The sequence below is a fragment of the Lontra canadensis genome, unplaced genomic scaffold, assembly GCF_010015895.1.
Source record: "Lontra canadensis isolate GAN:19392208 unplaced genomic scaffold, GSC_riverotter_1.0 scaffold25, whole genome shotgun sequence".
Taxonomy (NCBI): Eukaryota; Metazoa; Chordata; class Mammalia; order Carnivora; family Mustelidae; genus Lontra; species Lontra canadensis.
In genome coordinates, this window is record NW_022631019.1 from 14076564 (window position 1) to 14096958 (window position 20395).

General features: G+C 50.1%; 1 protein-coding gene across 3 annotated transcripts; it reads left to right on the top strand.

The window, feature by feature from the left end:
* The first annotated feature begins 556 nt into the window (after positions 1-556).
* PLA2G2F (phospholipase A2 group IIF) lies at positions 557-18207 on the top strand. 3 transcript variants are annotated; one of them, XM_032864061.1, is made up of 6 exons: positions 564-616; positions 10189-10256; positions 11305-11357; positions 14683-14827; positions 15760-15869; positions 17946-18207. In XM_032864061.1, exons 3-6 carry the CDS (start codon positions 11318-11320, stop codon positions 18155-18157), a joined length of 507 nt encoding a protein of 168 aa, XP_032719952.1. In that variant the 5' UTR covers positions 564-616; positions 10189-10256; positions 11305-11317; the 3' UTR covers positions 18158-18207. The 3 variants fall into 3 exon arrangements, with proteins under 3 accessions (XP_032719953.1, XP_032719952.1, XP_032719951.1); XM_032864062.1 differs by lacking the exon at positions 10189-10256 and having other exon boundaries at positions 557-616; XM_032864060.1 differs by lacking the exons at positions 564-616; positions 10189-10256 and adding an exon at positions 10390-10630.
* The last annotated feature ends 2188 nt before the right edge of the window (positions 18208-20395 follow it).

A 20395-nucleotide genomic window follows, 5' to 3' on the forward strand; every position in this document is an offset into this window, starting at 1 on the left:
GCCTTGCACAAAGCCTTTGCTCTCACTCCCTCCTCAAAGCACAATTTAGAAGCTGGTACTATTTGCTCCCTTCCAGAGGGGTTAGTGGGACTTTAAAGGGTCAAACCACTCAAACAGAGGGCTAATCAGACCCAATGTCACTCCCAAGTCTGGTTTTTCTAGTGGGCTGTAGCTGTGGGCCATGTGGACAATGGCTGAATGGTGTCCTCCCTCAATTTACATATTGAAATCCTAGTCCCCGGTACCTCAGAATGTGGCCATATTTGGAGAGAGTCTTTAAAGATGTAATTAAGTTAAAATGAAGTCATTAGGATAGGTCCTAATTCAATATGACTCCTTTTAAGAAGGGCAGCTTGGGACAGGGACAGGTATCGAGGAACGACCATGTGAGGACCCAGGGAGAAGATGACCATCTGTGAACCAAGGACAGAGACTTCAGAAGGAACGAACCCAGCTGACACCTTGATCTGCGTCTTCCAGCCTCTGGAAGTATAAGAAAATAAATGTTGCTGAAGCCACCCACCCTGTGGGATTTGTGATGGCAGCTGGAGCAGACTAACACAGGTGTTAAGGGAGCCCAGAGAGAAGAGATGTCCTGGTAGGCTCCCTGGAAGAGGTGAGCTTCTATTAGTCATCATCCTCTTTCTTCTGCTTGCTCCCCTTCTCCACCCCCAGTGTACACACACAAACAATGCCTGCAGTGCAGGGATCTGATCTGAGGGACTGGCGTGGTCCTCCAGACACTGCCTGTAGACGTGCCTTCCCTGACTCATAAGGCCCTCCAGTTTATTGCCTCAAGTGTCCGCCTCCATGAAATGGGAGCAATGTCCTTTGATGCCTCACTTCCTCCACAGTCAACTGCCTAATGATTAGGGATGACTTGGCAAAGCAATCATTATAGATATGGATATATAAAACATTTTTGTTATAAATGTAGAAGCCGTCTGTTTTTTCTTAGACACGTTCTTTGTTTCTTTTAAAATCAACTTTACTGAGGTACGATTCACATAGAATAAAATGTACCAATAAATGTGTCAAGTTCAATGAGATGTGTCAATGTACAATTGTTTCTTTTAAAATCAGCTTTACTGAGGTATGATTTACATAGAATAAAATGTACCAATAAATGTGTCAAGTTCAATGAGTTCTGAAAGATGTGCACACCTGTAGAACCACACCCCCAGCCACCACAGGAAACACTTCCATTCCCCAAGAGAGTTCCCTCGGGCCCCCCTCGAGGTTGTGCTGTCCCATGGAATAGGGGTTCCCTCTTTTCAACCGCGGAGCTGGTATCCCATTGTATGACTGTATCACATGTATGTATCCCATTGTATGACTGTATCACATGTATGTATCCCATTGTATGACTGTATATGTATATGTGTATGTATCACATACAAAATCCTTTTTCTGATTGGTGAACACTTGGATCATTTATAATTGGGAGCTGTTATGAATATTTGCGTATATGTCTTTGTATGAACACATGCTTCCTTTTCTCTTGGGTAAAAAAGCCAGAGGTGGAATGACCAGGTCATATGGTAGGTGTATGTCTAATTTGGTAAGAAAGTGCCCAACTGTTTTTCAGAGTGGCCATACCATTTTACATTCCTTCCACAAGTATGTGAAAGTTCAGTTACTTCATATCATCCCCCAAATTTGGTATGGTCAGTCTTTTATCTTTTAGGCACTCTCATAAATGTGTAGTAGAATTTCATGTGGTATTAACTTTCATTTCCCTCATGCCTCATGAGCCTGAATACCTTTTGTATATGCTCATTTGTCAACTATTATCTTCCTTGGCAAAGAGTCTGTGCAAATCATCTACTCATTTTAAAAAATCGTGGTCTTTTCTTATTATTGAGTTTTGAGAGCTCTTTATATATTCTGGATATAAGTCCTTAATCAAATTTTTGCAATATTTTCTTCCGGTCTGTGACTTATCTTTCCATGCTCTTAAGAGCCTCTTTTAAAAAACAGAAATTGAATTTTCAAGAAGTTCAGTTTATTGGGTTTATTTTCCCTCTTATATGTTGTTCTTCTGATGTTGTAATAAGAAATCTGACTCCTCTGACACAAAGATTTTCTCCTATGTTTCATCTAGAAATTTTATAAGCTTAGGTTTTTACATTTAGGTCTATGATCCATTTTTAAATATTTATTTTTATAAAAATTTTATTAATATATACAAAACTAACATTTGGTATCCTCACCATTTCCAAGTGTACAAGTTAATGGTACCAAGGACATTCACACTCTTGCAGCCATCATCACTGTCCGGCCACAGAATGCCTTTCATCTTGCAAAACAAACCCTGCACCCTTTAAACATTAACTCCCCAGCCCTTCCTCTCCCTAGTCCCTGGCCACCAACATTCTACTTTCTGTCTCTATGAATCTGGCTATTCTGGGGAATGTCATAGAAGTAGAATCATATAGTGTTTGTCCTTTTCGTGACTAGCTTGTTTTACCTAACGTAATGTCCTCAAGTTTTACCCAATGGTATGAATCAGAATTTCCCTCCTTGTTAAAGCTGAATAATATGATCCATTAAAAAATGCCTTTAGGGCGCCTGGATGGCTCAGTGGGTTAAGCCTCTGCCTTCCGCTCAGGTCATGATCTCAGGGTCCTGGGATCGAGTTTCACGTCGGGCTCTCTGCTCAGCAGGGAACCTGCTTCCTCCTCTCTCTCTGCCTACCTCTCTGCCTACTTTTGATCTCCCTCTGTTTGTCAAATAAATAAATAAAATCTTAAAAAAATGCCTTTATCGAAATATAATTTCGGTCCCATACCATTCATTCATATCAAGTATACACTTTGGTGTATATTTTCTCTATATTCAGTTATGTAACCATTACCACAATCTAATTTACCACATCCCCCCAAAAAACCTCTAACACCCTCGGTCTCACACTCCCTCCCCACCAACCCCCACCCTACCCCTCACCCCCAGCCCTAGGCAACCATGAATTTACTTTGTGTCTCTACAGATTTGCCTATTCTGGACATTTTATGTAAATGAAATGATATAATATGTGGCCTTTTGTAACTGGCTTCTTTAATTTCACATACTTTTTCAAGGTTCTTCCATGTTAGAACATGTATCATCAATATTTTTTTTCCTTTTCGTTGTTGAATAATAGTCCATAGTACAGATAAGACACATTTTATGTGTCAGTCCATCAACTGATGGACATTTAGGTTTTTGCGACTTTTTCGTTATTATGAATAATGCTGCTATGAACATCTGTGTGCAATTTTTTTTGTGTGTGGATGGGTGTTTTCTTTTCTCTTTGGTATATAACCAAGAGTGGCATTGCTGGGTCACATGGTGACTCCACATTTAGTGCTTTGAGAACCCCTGAAGTGTTTTCCCAAAGTGGCTGCTCTGTTTCACATTCCCAGAGGCAATGTATGCGGGTTCCAATTTCTCCACATCCTCACTATTGCTTGCCATCATTTGTCTTTTTTATTATAGCCATTTAGCGGATGTGAAGTGGTATCACATTATGGTTTTTATTTGCATTTCCCTACTGACTAGTGATGTTGAGCATCTTTTCATGGGATTCTTGGCCATTTGTTTCCTTCTTGGGGAGAAATGTTTATTCAAAGCCTTTGCCTATTTTCAAATTGGGTTGTTATTTCTCTATTGCTGAGTTGTAAGAGTTCTTTTTATATTCTGGACACAAGTCCCTTATTAGGGATGTGCACATATTTTCTCCTATTCTGTGGGTTGTCCTTTTACTTTCTCGATAGCATACTTTGCAGGGAAAGGTTTTAATTTTAATGAACTTCAGTTTATCTTTTTTCCCCACTGTACTTTCGTTGTAGTATGTAAAACGTCATCCAACCCAAAGCCACAAAGTGTTAATCCTATGTTTTCTTCTAAGAATTTTGTTTAGAAATTCTTAAGATTAGATTGATTAGAAATTCTTAAAATTCTAAGAATGTTCTGTTTAGATCTGTCATCCATTTGGAGTTAACTTCTGTGTATGGTGTGAGGAAAGGATCCAACTCCATTCTTTTGCATGTGGATATCCAGTTGTCTCTGCACCATCTGTGGAAGGCTTTCCCTATTGAATTGTCTTGGCACCCTTGTTGGACTATAATCCATTCTCATAAATTTTTGTATAGAATGAGAGGTATGAATGGACATTCTTTTTCTCTTTCCCCTTCCTTCCTTCCTTCCTTCCTTCCTTCCTTCCTTCCTTCCTTCCTTCCTTCCTTCATCTCTCTCTCTCTTTCTTTTTTTTTTTTTAAGATTTTATTTATTTATTTTAGAGAGAATGAGTGAGAGAGAGCATGAGAGAAGAGAAGGTCAGAGGGAGAAGCAGACTCCCCAAGGAGCTGGGAGCCTGATGTGGGACTCGATCCTGGAAGTCCGGGATCATGACCTGAGCCGAAGGCAGTTGCTCAACCAACTGAGCAACCCAGGCGCCCCTCTCTTTCTTATTGATAGTTAATTATTCTAGCACTATTATTGAAAATCTATTCTTCCTCCATAGAATTGCCTTTGCATCTTTGTTGAAAATAAATTTTCCAGGGGTGTCTGGGTGGCTCATCATTTAAGTGACCAACTCTCGATTTTGGCTCAGGTCATGGTCTTGGGGTCTGGGGATTGAGCCCTGTGTCAGGCTCCATGCTCAATGGAGTCTGTTTGGGATTCTCTCTCCTTCTCTCCCTCTGCACCCCCTACCCCACTCATGCTCTCTCGCTCTCTCTCAAATAAGTAAAATCTTAAAATGTTTTTTCCATAATTGTGTAGCTTTGATTTTGCATCCTCTATTTTGTTCCATTGGTCTCATTGTCTATTTTTATACCAATGCACACTGCCTTGATTATATGATGTTATGAACCTAAAATCAGATGATATAAGTCCAACAACCTTGTTCTTCATTTCAAAGTTGTTTTGATATTCTAAAGGTTTTTAAATTTTCATTTGAATTTTAGGACCAGCTAAGCAATTTCTATAAGAAAGGCCTATAGTATTTTAATTGGGAGTGCGTTGGCTCTATAGAGCAAAGGGGGAGAACTGATATCTTAACAACATGCAGTCTTCTGATTCATGAACATGGTATATCCCTGCATTTATTTTTGTCTTCCTTGATTTTCCTGAACATTGTTTTATAGTTTTCAGTGTACATGTTTTCCATGCATTTTATCAAATTTATCCCTAAGTATTTCATATTTTTGGATATTATTATGTGTTTTTCAATTTCAATTTCCAGTTGTTCATTACTAATATATAGAAGTACAACTAACTTTCTTACATTTTCATCTTCTATTACATAATGTTCTAAGCTCATTTATTAGTTCTAGTAGCTTTTTAAAGATTCTATAGTGTTTTTTACATGGACTACCATGTTTATGCCAGTAGAGACATACTTACTTCTTCCTTTCCAATCTGAATGTCTTTTATTTCTTTTCTTGCCTGGCTAAAACCACCAGTACAATGTTGAGTAGAAATGGTGAGAGTAGATATCCTCACTTTGTTCCTAATCTTTGGGGGAAGAGCAACCAGTCATTCACCATTAGGTATGATGTTAGTTACAAAGGCTTTTTGTATATGTTCTTTTTCAAGCTAATAATGTTCCCTTCTATTTCAGTTTGCTGACTTTTTTTTTTTTAATCAGGAATGGCTGTCAGATTTTGTCAAATGGGCTGTTTCTTTGTATTTATTAAAGAGATCATATAGTCTTTCTTCTTTAGTCTGTTAATATGGTTAATGACATTGATAGATTTTTAATGTAAAACCAATCTTCATTTCTGGGATAAACCCCACTTTCTCATAGTCTTTTTTCCTTCTTTATATTGTCAGACTCTTTGCTAATATTTTGTTAAGAATTTATGCATCTAGGGACCCCTGGGGGGCTCAGTTGGCTATAAGTCTAGCTCTTGATCTCAGCTCAGGTCTTGATCTCAGAGTCATCAGTTCAAGCCCCATGTTGGGCTTGAAGCCCCAAAGAATTTTTTCATGTATCTTCATGAGGGATATTAATCTGTAGTTTTCTCTTCTTGTAATGTCTGTATCTGGTTTTGGTATCAGAATAATCCTGGTTATCAGAATAAGTTAAGTGGAAACATTTCCTCCACTTAAATTCCCTGAATTTGTTTGAAATTGTTTGAAGAATTTGAAGAGTTTGAAGAATTTGTTTGAAATTGGTAATTATGAGCTGCATTTTGCCTCCTCCCCCCATTCATATGTTGATGCTAACCCCCAATATCTCAGAACATGACTGTATTTGGATATATGGCTTTAAATGGGTGATTAAGTTAACATAAGGTCATTAAGTGATCCCTCATCCAATTATCTCTGTTTTTTAAAAGATTTATTTATTTATTTATGAGAGAGAGACAGAATGGGAGAGGGGCAGAGGGTGAGGGAGAGAATCTCAAGCAGACTCCCTGCTGAGTGTGGAGCCCAGCGCAGGGCTGGATCTCACCATCCTGAGATCATGAACTGAGCTGAAATCAAGTCAGACACTTAAATGACTGGGCCACCCAGTCTCCCCTAGACTGGTATATCTATAAGAAGAGGAAATTTGAGGGCACCTGGGTGGCTCAGTGGGTTAGGTCTCTCTGCCTTCTGCTCAGGTCATGATCTCAAGGTCCCAGGATGAGCCCTGCACTGGGCTTTCTGCCCAGCAGGGAGCCTACTTCCTCCTTTCTACCTGCTTCTCTGCCTACTTGTGATTTCTGTCAAATAAATAAATAAAATATTAAAGAACATTAAAAAATGAAGAAGAGGAAATTTGGACATACAAAGAGACAAGAGGGATGTACCTGTACAGAGGAAAGACCTTGTGAGGACACAGAAAGCAGATGGCCACCTGTAGGTCAAAGAGAGACGCCCTCAGAAAGAAACCAACCCTGCCAGTGCCTTGATCTTGGACTTCTAGATGCAAGAACTATTAGAAAACAAATTTCTTTTACTTAAGCCACTCAGTCTATGGTAGTTTGCTATAGTAGCTCTAGTGGTCTCATAAAACTTGTATTATTTCTTCTTTATGTAGTTGGTCAAATTTACCAGTGAAGTTATATGAACCTGGAGTTTATTTATGGAAATTTTTAAAAATTTATTTATTTATTTATTTATTTATTTATTTGACAGAGAGAGAGAGCTAGAGAAGGAACACAGCAGAGGGAGTAGGAGAGGGAGAAGCAGGCCCCCCATAGAGCTTGATTCGGGGCTTGATCCCAGAACCCTGGGATCATGACCCGAGCCAAAGGCAGATGCTTAACGACTGAGCTACCCAGGTGCCCCTATGAAAATGTTTTAGTCTATGTATTTAATTTCTTTATTAGATATTGGGATATTTCCATATGTGTGAGCTTGTGTCTTTCAAGGAAATGGCCTTTCTATCTTGGTTATTGAATATATTGTCTTGCATTCATTTTTTTTTTAAGATTTTATTTATTTGACAGAGAGAGATCACAGGTAGGCAGAGGGGCAGGCAGAGTGGGAGGGGGGGAAGCAGGCTCCCCACCGAGGAGAGAGCCCGATGCGAGGCTCGATCCCAAGACCCTGGGATCATGACCTGAGCCAAAGGCAGAGGCTTTAACCCGCTGAGCCACCCAGGCGCCCCTCTTGCATTCATTTTAATTAAAAAACACAAATAAGAAAACAAAGCCACCAGTTATCCTACTGTCTAAAAATAACCATTACTCATGTTTTGCTGTATATTCTATAGATAATTTTTATATATGGGCACACCAACTTCCTTATTTCCCCCTGCCCCCACCTTTTTTTTTTTTTAAATAAAACTGCTATTACTCTTAATACCCAGGGTTTTTGTTTTTTGTGTCACCAAATTTTGAAGACACAATTATAGATAGATGTCTACTAATGTGCTTAACTCATCCCCTAACTTACATTTGTTCTGATTTGTGGAGAGAGCATCACAAAGAATGCCACAGTCAGTACTCTCTGCATTGTTGCTGGGAACAACTCAGGTGTGCATCTTGGTTTACAGGCATAGAAGTGGAATTACTGGGTTGGCCGGTTTATTCCTGACTTGGTGAGTACCCTATGCTTCAGGGGAAGTAAGGGGAGGGAAGAAGCCATCCCATCCCCTCACCCCATCCCCCAGGGACTCACTATTTCTAGAGAACAGCCCAACCAGCACAGCCAGTGGGGAATGTGAAATGGGAAAATGGCAAAAAGGCAGTTCAGAGGCTCTCAGGAGTCCCCCGCTCTGGCTGTGGCCTCTTGCATAGATCAGCAGGTTGGAGCTGTATCTTCAGTGTGTGGACTGTACTGGGCCTTATTTCTTGGTTCTTGTTTCCTTCCTTGAGTGAATGATATCATTAAGAGGTGTTTGCAAAAAAGCTTTGTGCAGACATTCGAAGACAAAGACCAGCTTCATCCTCCTGTCTTGCTTCGTCCTTAGGGATCTCCCAGTCTGCTGGGGCCGATGCAGCCCCGTCCCATGAGGAACCCCCAGACATTTTGATAAAGTTATAGTCCCCTGTTCTCTGGGATTCTCAGGCCAAGGGAAGGGTCAAGATCCACAAGTCCAAACACGTACAGGTACCTACAAAGGAATGAGTAAGCAAGTGCGTAGTAGTACCTTCCGTGCAGGGACACGTGAATGTGTGCAGTGGGGTTTCTGTAGAGTAACTTTCCCGGAAAGAGGAGGCCTGGCATCCACAGAGAGGAAGTGGGCCAGGGGAGGTGGAGGCCGGGAGAAGGGGAATGAAGGCCACCTGGTTTGGCAGAACCAGAAGAGGAAGTTGGAAAAGCGACAGGTGGGAAGGGAAGCCCCAGGGGATTACTTCTGTCCCTTGTCAGCAAGTTTGGGGATGCTGGGGGACACAGGCTGATGTGAAGGTAGGGGAGGTTGTATGGGCTAATTTCCAAGAGTACTCTTCTCTCCCTCTTCCTTGTTCCCCTTCCCAACATCTCAGCTCACCTCAAGGGCTGGAGAACAGGCCTCTGCTCGGTAGCAGTCAGATCTTTACCTGGGCTCTTGCCACATGTCCCGGATGACTGGACACCTGTCCGCGTGATCCTGACTCGGTGAGGCCCGGTTATACACATTCTATAGCTGCGGACTCAGAAGTCAGGGTAGGGAACTCTCCTGCTGGGCTCTTGGAGCCAAGAAGAGGGGGTGCTGAGTTTGAAGCCCCTGTCGGTACAACTGTCCAAACCTTTGGGGGCTCCAGGGCTCCAGCCCCATTCTGTTTCTCTCCTGTCCCTCTCCTCCCACACACCTGCCACCCCCACGAGAGGCGAATGGCAGCAACTCACAGGCCACCAGACTTTCAGCTGGAGACAGCTATGTCCCCAAGGGTACCTCTAGAAATGTCTGGAGACAGTTTTGGTTTTTACAACTTGGTAAGGTTCAGGGAGAGGAGCCCCTGCTGGGTCTCATGGTGGAGGTCAGGGACGCTGCCCAGCACTCTGGATGCCCAGGACGGCCCCCACCACAGAAACGCATCAGGCCACGTGTGCCCCGGTGGTGCTGTGGTGCAGAAGACGGCTCCCAGGGCAGATGGGCTCACCCTTTCAGATGCCAGCTGGGGGCTTCCTCCAGTCTTTCTCCAGTCTCCGCAGACATGCTGGCAGGTGTGGGTAGAGGGTTCCCTACAGATTCTGGACCAGCACCCTTCCAGCTGTGCACGGATGCTTTACAGACATGGGCATAGCCACACGGAGAGCCCCTGACGGAGACTTCCTCTTTGACCAAACCCTGCTCGGGCTCCCTTGAGCTCTTCTTCAAAAAGGGCTGGACTTTTGGACTCCTGTGTTCGTCTCTGCACTGACCTGCATTCTCTGCATTCAATGTTAAAAAGTTTAAAGGATTTTGCATTTAGGTTCTTTATAGGTTTCTAGTTCTTTTTTTTTTTAAGATTTTATTTATTTATTTGACAGAGAGAGATCACAAGTAGGCAGAGACACAGGCAGAGAAAGAGGAAGGGAAGCAGGCTTCCTGCTGAGCAAAAAGCCCGATGTGGGGCTCGATCCCAGGACCCTGAGATCGTGACCTGAGCCAAAGGCAGAGGCTTAACCCACTGAGCCACCCAGGCGCCCCACAATTCCCCTTTTCTTTGTTGAATTTGAAGTCAGACATAGTCTGTCCCCCACTGCAGTGGCCCCACTTCTCTCCAGTGTCCCCTTGTGTCAAACCCCCTGCCCTGCGCTTTAACAAATGTAACTGAATGGTTTTTTGTTTCATATCCGTTTCAGGTGGGACCAGGGAAACCTCCGGGTGATTTTCCTTCCAGATGTGCAAGGAGGGACCAGCTCCTGGGCAGGTGTGCAAACCCCCACCTGCACCTTCCCTAGGGCAGGGACCATACCAGGCAGCTGTGGGCAGGGCGGTGGCTGTGGGAGGGAGGAGGTGGAGTCTCCTTTTTCTAGGGCAGTGTCACCAGCCTCCTGCCCAGGGGCACTGCCCCAGAGCTACCCTGCCAGTGTGTGTGGCTGTGTGAAGCTGGGGCCTGTCCCCGGAGCCTTCAGAGAGATCACAGACCTTACAAGCCCTATGTTGCTGGACCCCCAGAACACAGAACATGGCAGGTGGGGCACAGGCCAACCCCAGAGTGTTCAGGAAGAAGGTGCTGGTTAGGCATCCCTCTGGGTGGAGGGGCCCAAGCCTCAGGGCCTCTTCTCCTTGGAGAACCTCCAGGTATGTGCCTACTACCCTGGGATGAAATCCTCCATGGGGAGCAGCAGGGATGGGGCCGGGGAACTGGTGCCTAGAGTTCATTTCTCCAGAAAGAAGAGCTCTAAGTCTCTGAGTGATGGCTGAGATATGTCACTGCATTTGCAGCACCAGAAGGGCCTTGGGATCATCTAGTCAATGCTCACGAGGCACTTGAGGCCCAGAGAGGGTAAGAGATCTACCCGAGGTCACACAGCAATTTGGAAGAATAGCCAGGACTAGAATCGAGGGACCCAGGTCTCTCGGCTTCAAGTGCAAGACCCAGCCAGCAGGTTGGGTCATGTGACTTCCTGGAGTGTGTATGGAAAGGGGGTTGGTTCTGATCCGTGACAGTGGCCCGACCCCATGAGACAGTGAGCTTCCTGTCTTGGAAGCCGGTGCAGGAAGGGTACTCCTACTCAGGGTAAGAAGGAAGGAGGCTCCTGGTGCCTCCTGGCTCTGCTATCCTGGGGACCGTCCTTTCAGCAGATGCTGGGAAGGTGGGGAGTGCTCCCCACAGAGCCTGGGTAGCAGGAACAGAGGCCTGAAGGGGCAGCATTGATGGGGCCTCTAATGAGGCCCGGGAGGGAGCAGCAGGCCCGGGGCTGCAGGAGAGTGGAAGGGATGGACCCAGGACTTGGAATTTTCTCCTCTCTCAGATCTAGCTTGGGTATGAAGAAGTTCTTCACCATGGTCATCTTGGCTGGCAGCGGTGAGTAAAGGCTCTGGGGAGACTCCTCTTTCTCTCCTGCTTCCAGACTTTCTCCTGCGACCTTGGGCACCTAGGTTCTCGAGCCACCGGCTGGCAACAAGCCTGTGGCCTGGGCTGCCTGTTTGGGCCACCGGGGAGCCCTTCATTGTCCTGGGGCTGTTTGCTCCCCTGGCCAGCTGTCAACACACCAGGGGCCCTTGGCTTGGCATTTACGAGCCTGCAAGGCGGCAGGGCCCAGAGCTGAGCAAGCGTCATAAAACGGTTGTGTTTGCTTAGGGCGTCTGGCCGCCCCGGGACAGCCTGGGTGTTTGTGTACATGTGTACTTTAGACAAGAGCTAATGAGTTTGTGTGTGGCTGTAAGCATGTCTATCTCTGCGTGCAGAGGTGTGTCTCAGCACATGTCAGGAAAACGTGTAGGTGTATGTAAATTGGGACACCTGGACCGGCATGCGGTGTGTGTAGCAGGTATCTGTGGACACACAAGCCACTGGGGGCAGGGCCTGGGGGCCCCTCCTTTCCTGGGACTGCTGTTCCCAGGTGCACAGCCTGGGGACAGCTGAGGCTCCTGACACAAATCTGGCCCCACACACAACCGGGTGTCTTGGGAAGATGGGAGGTGGCCGGACCCCTCGCTGACTTCTCCTCCAGCCTGTTATACAGCATCCAAATGCAGCCTGGTTTGAGGGAAAGAAAGAGACACCAGGTACAAAATAGGGTTCAAAGCGGCCAGATGTGAGAAAGGGGGGGCTCGAATCAGCTGCTAACGTGATTGTTGTGTAGAAAACAAGTGTCTTCCTTGAGCCCCAAGCGCTGGCCAGGGACCGCTCCCGCCTGACCGAGCGTGGACTCCGTCTCTTCTGCTTGGAGCGCGCGTGTGGGGTGTAGGGGCCACATGTGTGCGTGTGTACAGGCGTGAGCCCGAGTGTGTGAGGCGTATGTGTGATCATGGGTGTGTTTGCGGGTGTGAGGCGTGTGAGTGTGTGAGGCGTTTGCAGGTGAGTGTGAGCATGACTGTGTACGTAGCAGTGTGTATCCGTGTGGGGGATGTCTGTGAGTGTGTCACGGGTGTGTGCTTCAGCACACGTGTAGTGTGTAGGGGCGAGTGTGAGCGTGCCTCTCTCCTGAGGGTGCTGTGTGTGAGGCGGGGGAATGTGTGCAACTGAGGTGTGTTTCTACGTGCACTATGCGTGGCTGGGTGACTTGTGTGTCTGAGTGTGAGGTCGCTGGGCGTGACCATGTGACCGTGTATGAGGTACGTGTGGGTGAGTGTGTGTTTGTGGGTAGTGTGTTCCTCAGAGTGTGGTGCATGGAGGAGAGTCTGAAGTATGTGTGTGTCCGTGGGAGTGTAACGGGGTGTGTCCCCGTGCATGAGGTGTGGAGGGCTCTTGTGATAACGCCCACCTCGTATGGAGCTGCTGGTCAGGGCGCCCCGGGGAGGGAAGCTGCTCCAGCCCCCAACCCCAGGGTAACACCTGCGAGGCCAGATTGCGGTGGCAGGAGGCGGGGGCTTCAGGCCAGGTAGCCAGGAGGCCAGGACCCCACAGGGCACCCTGCAGGAGTGTGGCGTTCTCCCTAGCTTGGGCCATGGTGTCAAAGAGCTTATGCAACCTGCTTGTGGTGCTGCAGCACTCAGGGAGAAACCTGTTTGCAAACCCTCAGGTGTCTGGGTTTTACTTCCAAGGTCAGATTCAAGATCTGACTCCCCGTGCTGCTCAGCACGCCCACCCTGCTCCAGCAGCAGGAGGAAGGGTTGGGGGACAGAGCTAGCGTCCTGTTCCTCCCTCCCCTCACCAACACCCTCACACCCTTGTGCAGCTCAGGGATGGGCTCAGGCCCACGGGACATGGGGTCCTGCCTCTCCCTGCCCCCAATCCCGCTGACATGTATACTTTGCTCTGCACCATCCTCTTAAAGCCACTTGTCCCAACTCCTTCCCCATTTCCTCTCTCCTTTGCTCCTTATTTTCTGTAATGACAAAAATCACCCAGCCAGCAGACAGGGAGGCTCAGGAAGAGCAGGGGTCCCCCCAAGCCTACGAAATGGGGCTGCAGTGGCTCTCCTGCCTGTGTGCGGGGCGGCCTCCCCCGAGGAAAGATTTAAGCACCTGGCTTGGGATTGACTCAGCAGAGAGCGGTGAGCGTTGAGAGATGCTGAGTCAGCACAGGCCCAGGGCCCAGGAGTCCGGGAGCAGGGGAGGGGAGGGGAGAGTCTGCCAGGGTGCGGGGAAGCTGCTGAGTTTGCTGGTGCGGGAAGGGGTCCTTGTGCTACTGCTTCCTGTGAGACACAGACCAAAGGAGAAAGTGTGTGTGTGTCTGTCTGTCTGTCTGTGTCTGTCCATCTGTCTTTGCTGAACGGCCAGAATGCTGAATTGTCTCTGGCTTCATCGTGACTGGCACCAGCCCCAGGACTGTGGCAGGGACACTGAGTCTTTGCTGGAGGCAGAGAAACCAGACAAAGCCCAGGGCCCAGAACCAAAGCCCCGTGTTCAGGGGAGCACATGGCATTTGTGAAGCCCGTTACAGTGAGTGGCTGGGCATTGGGGTCTCACTGCCCGGGTCCAAGTTCTATCCCTACCGTTTTTGATAATGTTCTCAGGCAAGCTGCTGGGTGCTCTGGGCTTCAGTCTCCACATCTATAAAGTGGAGATAATAACACCACTCAGTGAGTTAATGCATGGGAGCGGCTTAGGACAGAGCCTGGCACAGAGCCCTCAGCAAATAGCAACAATGATTACTTTCTAAGGGCCCTAGTGCCTCACGGTTGTTTGTTTGTTTGTTTTAAGATTTCATTTATCTAGGGGCACCTGGGTGGCTCAGTGGGTTAAAGCCTCTGCCTTCGGCTCAGGTCATGATCCCAGGGTCCTGGGATCCAGCCCCACATCGGGCCCTCTGCTCAGCGGGGAGCCTGCTTCCTCCTCTCTCTCTGCCTACTTGTGATCTCTGTCTGTCAAATAAATAAATAAAATCTTAAAAGAAAAAGATTTCATTTATCTATTTGAAACAGAGAGTATGAGCAGGGAGAGAGGGGCAGAGGGGGAGGGAGCAAGCAGACTCCCTGTTGAGTGGGGACCCCAACAAGATGTAGCACCTGATCCCAGGACCCCAGGATCATGACCTGAGCCAGAGGCAGACACCTAACAGACTGAGCCACCCAGGAACCGCGTCTCACAGCTTTTTATACACGGCTTCCCTTCCTGCCTGTGCTCACCTTCCATCCCGTCCCCCTTCCCTGGCCCTGGGGTGTGGGGAGGACAGTCACTCAGATGGGGCAGGGGTGGGCACCCACCAGGCAAGACACTCACAGCACCCCTTGATTTTCTTGCAGTCCTGCCTGAGGCCCACAGCAGCCTGCTTAACTTGAAGTCCATGGTGGAAGCCATCACGGGGAGGAACGCCATCCTGTCCTTTGTGGGCTACGGCTGCTACTGTGGGCTGGGAGGGCACGGGCTGCCCATGGACGAGGTGGACTGGTAGGTCCCGGAGCGCCTGCACTGCTGTTGTGTCAGGACAGGGAGGGGAGACAGTGAGGGTAGGACTGGTCTCCGTCTCTGAGAGATGGGAGAGGACTCTTTCCCCAAATGATGAGGCTGGTTCAATGAGTTAGTGACCTTGACCCATGCCTTCCTCAAATATCTTGGATGCTTTCTACTGTCCTTCTCCAAGTCTTGCGCTTGGGAGGCATCTGAACTTGCACTCTTGCCAGGAAGGAAACATTGACCTGCCCCCAAAGCACATGGGAGCAACGAACACACAGCTCACACTCAGCAAAAGCAAGGGCTGTGACCCCTCTCGCCCCCATCACCCTGGGGGGCTCTAATGGAGGGCTGAGCTTCTTCCATCAGACTGCTGACTGAAGCCATGGTTACTTTCTGCTCCTATCTCCCCAGAAGCAGCCAGCACTAAGTCTGGTATCATGGGGGGCAGGAGAGGGGGGGGGGAGACTTGATAAATGCATGTTGACTAATTGCCTTCCTCCACCAGAGGGGATGGAGTTGGCCACACTAGATTTGCTTCCTGTCCCTGCAGACTTTGTCTCTCCCTGGCCATCCTGCATAGTCAGGCATGGCCCCTTCTTATAGCAAGGCAGGCTCCTTGGATACTGACTGAGCCCTGATCCTCTTTCTCATCCTGAAGGCATTGCCAGAGAGCCTGATGCTTCCTGCCTCCTGCAGCTGCACTCAGGGCTCTCAGGGGGAAAGGTGGGAGGCAGGATCATGGGCAAGAAACTGGGGCACTGGCCAGGCTCTGCCAGGCTGTGTGACTTCAGTCATGTGACTGCCCCCTCTGGGCCAGAGTCTGCAGGTCTGATCTGTAAGGAACTGGTACAGAGAGTTGGGATCTCTGACAGTGGGAGACAGGCCAAGCCTGGCTACATCACCTGCTATCTTCCACCTGCCCCTAGGTGCTGCCACGCCCATGACTGCTGCTACCAGAAGCTCTTTGACCTGGGCTGTCACCCCTATGTGGACCACTATGAGCACACCATCGAGAATAATACTGAGGTCATCTGCAGTGAGTTCTCCCCCTGCCATTCCCTCCTCCCCAACCTAGGAGAAGGGCTTAGATTGCCAGTCCCTCCCCCCACCACCCTGTGCACGCAGTTGCCAGGCAACAGACAGGGTGCCCAGTTAAATTTGAGTCTCAGATAAACAATGAAAACTATTTTCACATCATTATATCCTAAATATTGCATGGGACATACTGATACTAAAAAATTCAATGTTAGCGTAAAATCAATTACTGTTAGTATAAAATTAAGAATTAGCATAAGTATATCCCATGTAATATCTGGGACTTACTTATACTAAAATATTTACTGTTTGTCTGAAATTCAAATTACCCAGGCCTCTTGTTTTTGTTCGTTAAATCTGAGAACCCCAGCCATGGTCCTCATCCTGATATGCTCAGCCTGAACGAGCACCCTCATTCCCTGATCCTTGATTCCTCAGCTTCTCGGGCTTTAAGGAGCGGTTCTAAGTCAGTGGGTCTGGGTGAGGGCCCAGAAATCTGTTTTTAACCAGATCCTCTGGTCATGGTGAGACTTTGTGACATGCTGACCTGGGTTCAAACCTGGATTCTGCCAGAACCTCCTGCTGGGTGTAACCCTACCCAAGGTGTTCCCTTACCTGGCCTCAATCTCTCCATGAGTCCTTGAAAGAGTTTGGAGCAGAACAGTCCTATCCCCTTCTAATTCTGTCTTTGGGACCCTGCTGGAAGGTGGCCTCATCCTAGGATGCTCAGTGTTTCCAGGATTTAAGCGATGAGAACCAGGCCTGGCAACATTTCCTCCCTTGCCATGGACTTTCCAGGCCATTGCTCAGTTGAGGGATGTGGCATCCAAGTTAATGGCTCAAGTGTCCCTGCCCTCTTTCCCCTTAGGTAGAAGGTGCCTCCCGGCCCAGCCCCATAGGCAGCCCTGGGGTTCCCTTTGTCTCCTTGGCTTAACCAGGTTCTGCTCATTATTCTTCAAGCTCACCAGCAAGCCCAGATTTGCAAAGAAACCCCAAGTCTCCTGTTCTCTGGTGGGGAACTGGGCCCAGGTGGGGCTCTCTGGGAGCCCAGGACCCTGAGGTCCCCGTATTCTGCTATTCAAACAGTGGAGTGGCAGGGCTGGCTTGGGAGAGTGGGGTGGTCCCTCATTAAAGCATTTTAGGGATCCCCAAAGGCGATGGACTAACCCAAGCAGTGGTTTTCACGTTGGGTTCTGGGGGCTCCTGGGGTCACAGGGAGTCAGGTGATGGGGGTCCTCTAAGTGGTCCAGCTGGCCCCGTTAGCCCATCTGATAGCCGAAGTGCTTCTCTTTAGGCCATTTGATACATTAGCCTCCTGCAAAGAGTTTCATTTAAGAGCAAGGATTCTGCTGATGCAAAGTTTGAGAAGTATGCACACCACTGAGTGGGGGGCCGTTCTCAAAGAGGGTCCCTGACCCGGCCACATCGCTATCACCTAGGAACTTGCTAGAAATGCAGATTGTCGGGCCCCACGCAGACCAACTGAACCCGAAGCCATGGGGCCTGGGCCCAGCAGTCTCTGTTTCCATAAGCCCCTGGCAGATCCCCAGGCAGCCCTCAGGTCGAGAAGGGCCAGGGTGGAGGGTTTCCGGGCGCCCACAACACTGGCAGTAGCGGTGGCAGTGGGAGCAGTGACTAGGTCTTAAGCCTTTGCCCGTGGGTGGCCCCGCGCCAGGTTCTTTAGGAAGCCGGCCTTCCATCGAGGCTCCTTACCACCAGCTCCCTCCAAGGGCGGGGGTCCTGCGATTCCGTGATGGGAGAGAGGAGGCCCCGGGGCGGGGAGTTCCTGACCCCTGAGTGTTTGTCCCAGCTCTGCCTTAGATTGGCTGGGTGACTTAGGTAAACCAGCCCCCCCTTTTCTGTGCCTGCCTCAGTTTCCCCAACTATAAAGTGGCCCATTCTACTTCAGGGCTTCTCCAATTGAAGCGCGCCCCAGAGCCACCAGCAGGGCGGTGGACACAGACAGCGGGGCCCGCTGAGCCGCGGGCCTGGGGTGAACCCCCCCCCCCAGTGAGGCTCTGCTGCCCCCCCCATGGGAGCACCTTCTGAGGCCCACTGGAACCTCTGCCCCGCGCAGGTGAGGTCAATGAGACGGAGTGCGACAAGCAGACGTGCGAATGTGACAAGAGTGTGGTTCTGTGTCTCCGGAACCAGATGTACAACGAGAAATATCGAAACTACCTCAACATCTACTGTCAGGGCCCCACGCCCAACTGCAGCATCTACGAGCCGCCGCCCGAGGAGATGGCCTGGAGACACACCGCCCCCACTCCCCCTGCACCTCCCTAGTGCCCTCTGGGGACAAGACAGACTGAGCAGGGGGAGCTGGGGCGGGGGGAGACTGGTAGCCCGGGGACTGCCTGGCTGCTTCTCCCAGGAGCCCCTCTGTGAGACTGGCTCCCGAGGACTCGGGAAGGCCTGGGCTCTGACTGTGGCCCCCAGGCTGGTCCAGCCCGGCCCTGGGCGTGGCCATGTTCCACCACTGGTCCTAGACTTGGCAGAGAACGTGCAGCTTGTTGGGGCTTCTCCTGAGTGTGGAAGGCAAGGCCTGAGAGAGAGGAGGTCCCCTGAGTGGGGCCTCTGCTCCTGGCCTTAGCCTGACTTGCTTGGCCTGACCCTCCAGGTTGGACCCTGGGGACTTAGAGACTAAGAGTCTTAGCTGCCGGCACAACCTCAGAGCTTGGTGTGTTCTCAGACAGGTTGCCAGACCGACGGTGGGCTGGCCCCAAGGCCTGGGCTCTGAGGGCCTCCTGGATGCCCCTAGGAGAACTCAGGGTGACCCTTGCTTTCTCCCTGGAGCCCCAGGGTAGGTGGCCCAGAGTCAGAGGTCGCCTGGACATCAGAGGGTGACCACAGTGCTTAGTGTCTCAGCCCCAAAGTCTGGCCTCAGAGCAGTCTCCAGGGCTCCGACAGAACCCACATTCCTAGTGTCACTCCCCTCAGTGCAGGGTGACCCAGATGGGGGCACCGATATGTCCCCAAGAACTCACAGTTGATGAGTCCTCCCTGATGAGTCCTCCCTGATGAGCCAGGCCTGCCATATGGCATGGCCCAGAGGAGCTCCCAACCCCAGGCTCTTGGGACCCTGGCAGACGTGGAGGCGACAGGGCTGTCCCCCCATTCCCATACCTCCCCTCCTGCAGCAGCCAGGCCAGTGGGTGGAGAGATCCCAAACCCTTCTCTCCCTGCCAGGGAGAGATGAGGCTGCACCCTGGGGGTCAGAAGTCCTCTCAATGGGGAGGAGGCTGAGGGTGGGGACCCACCTCCTTGAAAGGGGAAACAAAGGCAGGAGGGACCACGTCAGGTAGGAGGCTGTGGGGAAGATTCAGGAAGGCTGTGGGAGGGAGGAGGGAGGCCGTGGGAGGGAGCAGCATGCAGAGGGATGGGAGGGGAGAAAGTGGGAGAGAGGTAGGGTCCAGAGGCATCCAGACCTGAATGGTCTGGGCAGGAGAAACGGGGTAAAGGAGCCTGGGTTGCAGGACCCTCCTTGGGCCCAGGTTCCCATTGAGCCCGTGGGATTGAGGGCCAAGGTGGAGGAGGGTCAGCCTCGGTGGGGGTGGGGGGGGAGGGTGCCGCTTTCTTGACTCTGCGCCAGCACTGCTGTTTCTCCAGGTGGACCCTCCCCGTCCTGCCCGCCTCACCTCCTGACCTCAGCGGCCTCCAAATAGCCAGCATGCTCTGCCTCACCCCGATGACCCCCTGGCCCAGCATTGTGACTCACCTGGACACCAAGAGCAGTCACCAGGAGCTCGCCCTGCCCTGCCAGCACCCTGTAGGCCGCTGTCAGCAGGAATGGCCAAGAAAGCCGGAGGCAAGAGAGGCATGGGGGTAGGGAGAGAATGCCCACCCCCCAAACAGCAGGATGGGGCAGACGCCTTGCCCAGCGGCACCTTCTAGAACACTGGCCTCGGAGACTGAGGATGAAGCCGTTGGCATCAGCTGTCACTCTGTGTGAGAGGAGGCCCTTCCACCGCCCACCTCCCTCTGACGTGGTGGCTGTGGTCTGCCCTGAGCCTCATTGCTGACGTCTTCCAGCTAACGAATACCCTCTCCCGGCTGTCTTGGGAGGGCCTGTTATCTCTGACCCGAAGCCCCCACCAAGCCAGGGGTGGGACCACGATGGGGCACCCAGTGTCCCCGCTGGACTTGGGGTCTGCAGAAGCCTCCGCCCCTCCCCCGTGGGGCCCTAGGTATCGGCTGTGCCTCTCCACCTTGCACACCCCTCCACCCCAGAGAGTCCGGGCCCATGTGTTGGGACTAGGTTCTGCTGGCCAACAGTCTTGCCTGCCCCACCCCCCACCTTGCCCCCGCCTGTTCAGGATGCTGCACCCCAGAGACACTCCTTAGGACTCAGCACACTCTCCTCAGTCTAATAAAGTCCTCCTGCCTCAGCTTCCCCCTGCTGGTCCTTTCCTCCTTGGCTGGGTGCGCACTGGCCGGGCATCAGGGGAGGGCACCGAGACTCCCTCCAGGGTTTGCAGCTCTGGGGAAAGCAGGTGCCCTGACACCCAGCATCTGGCACGGCCT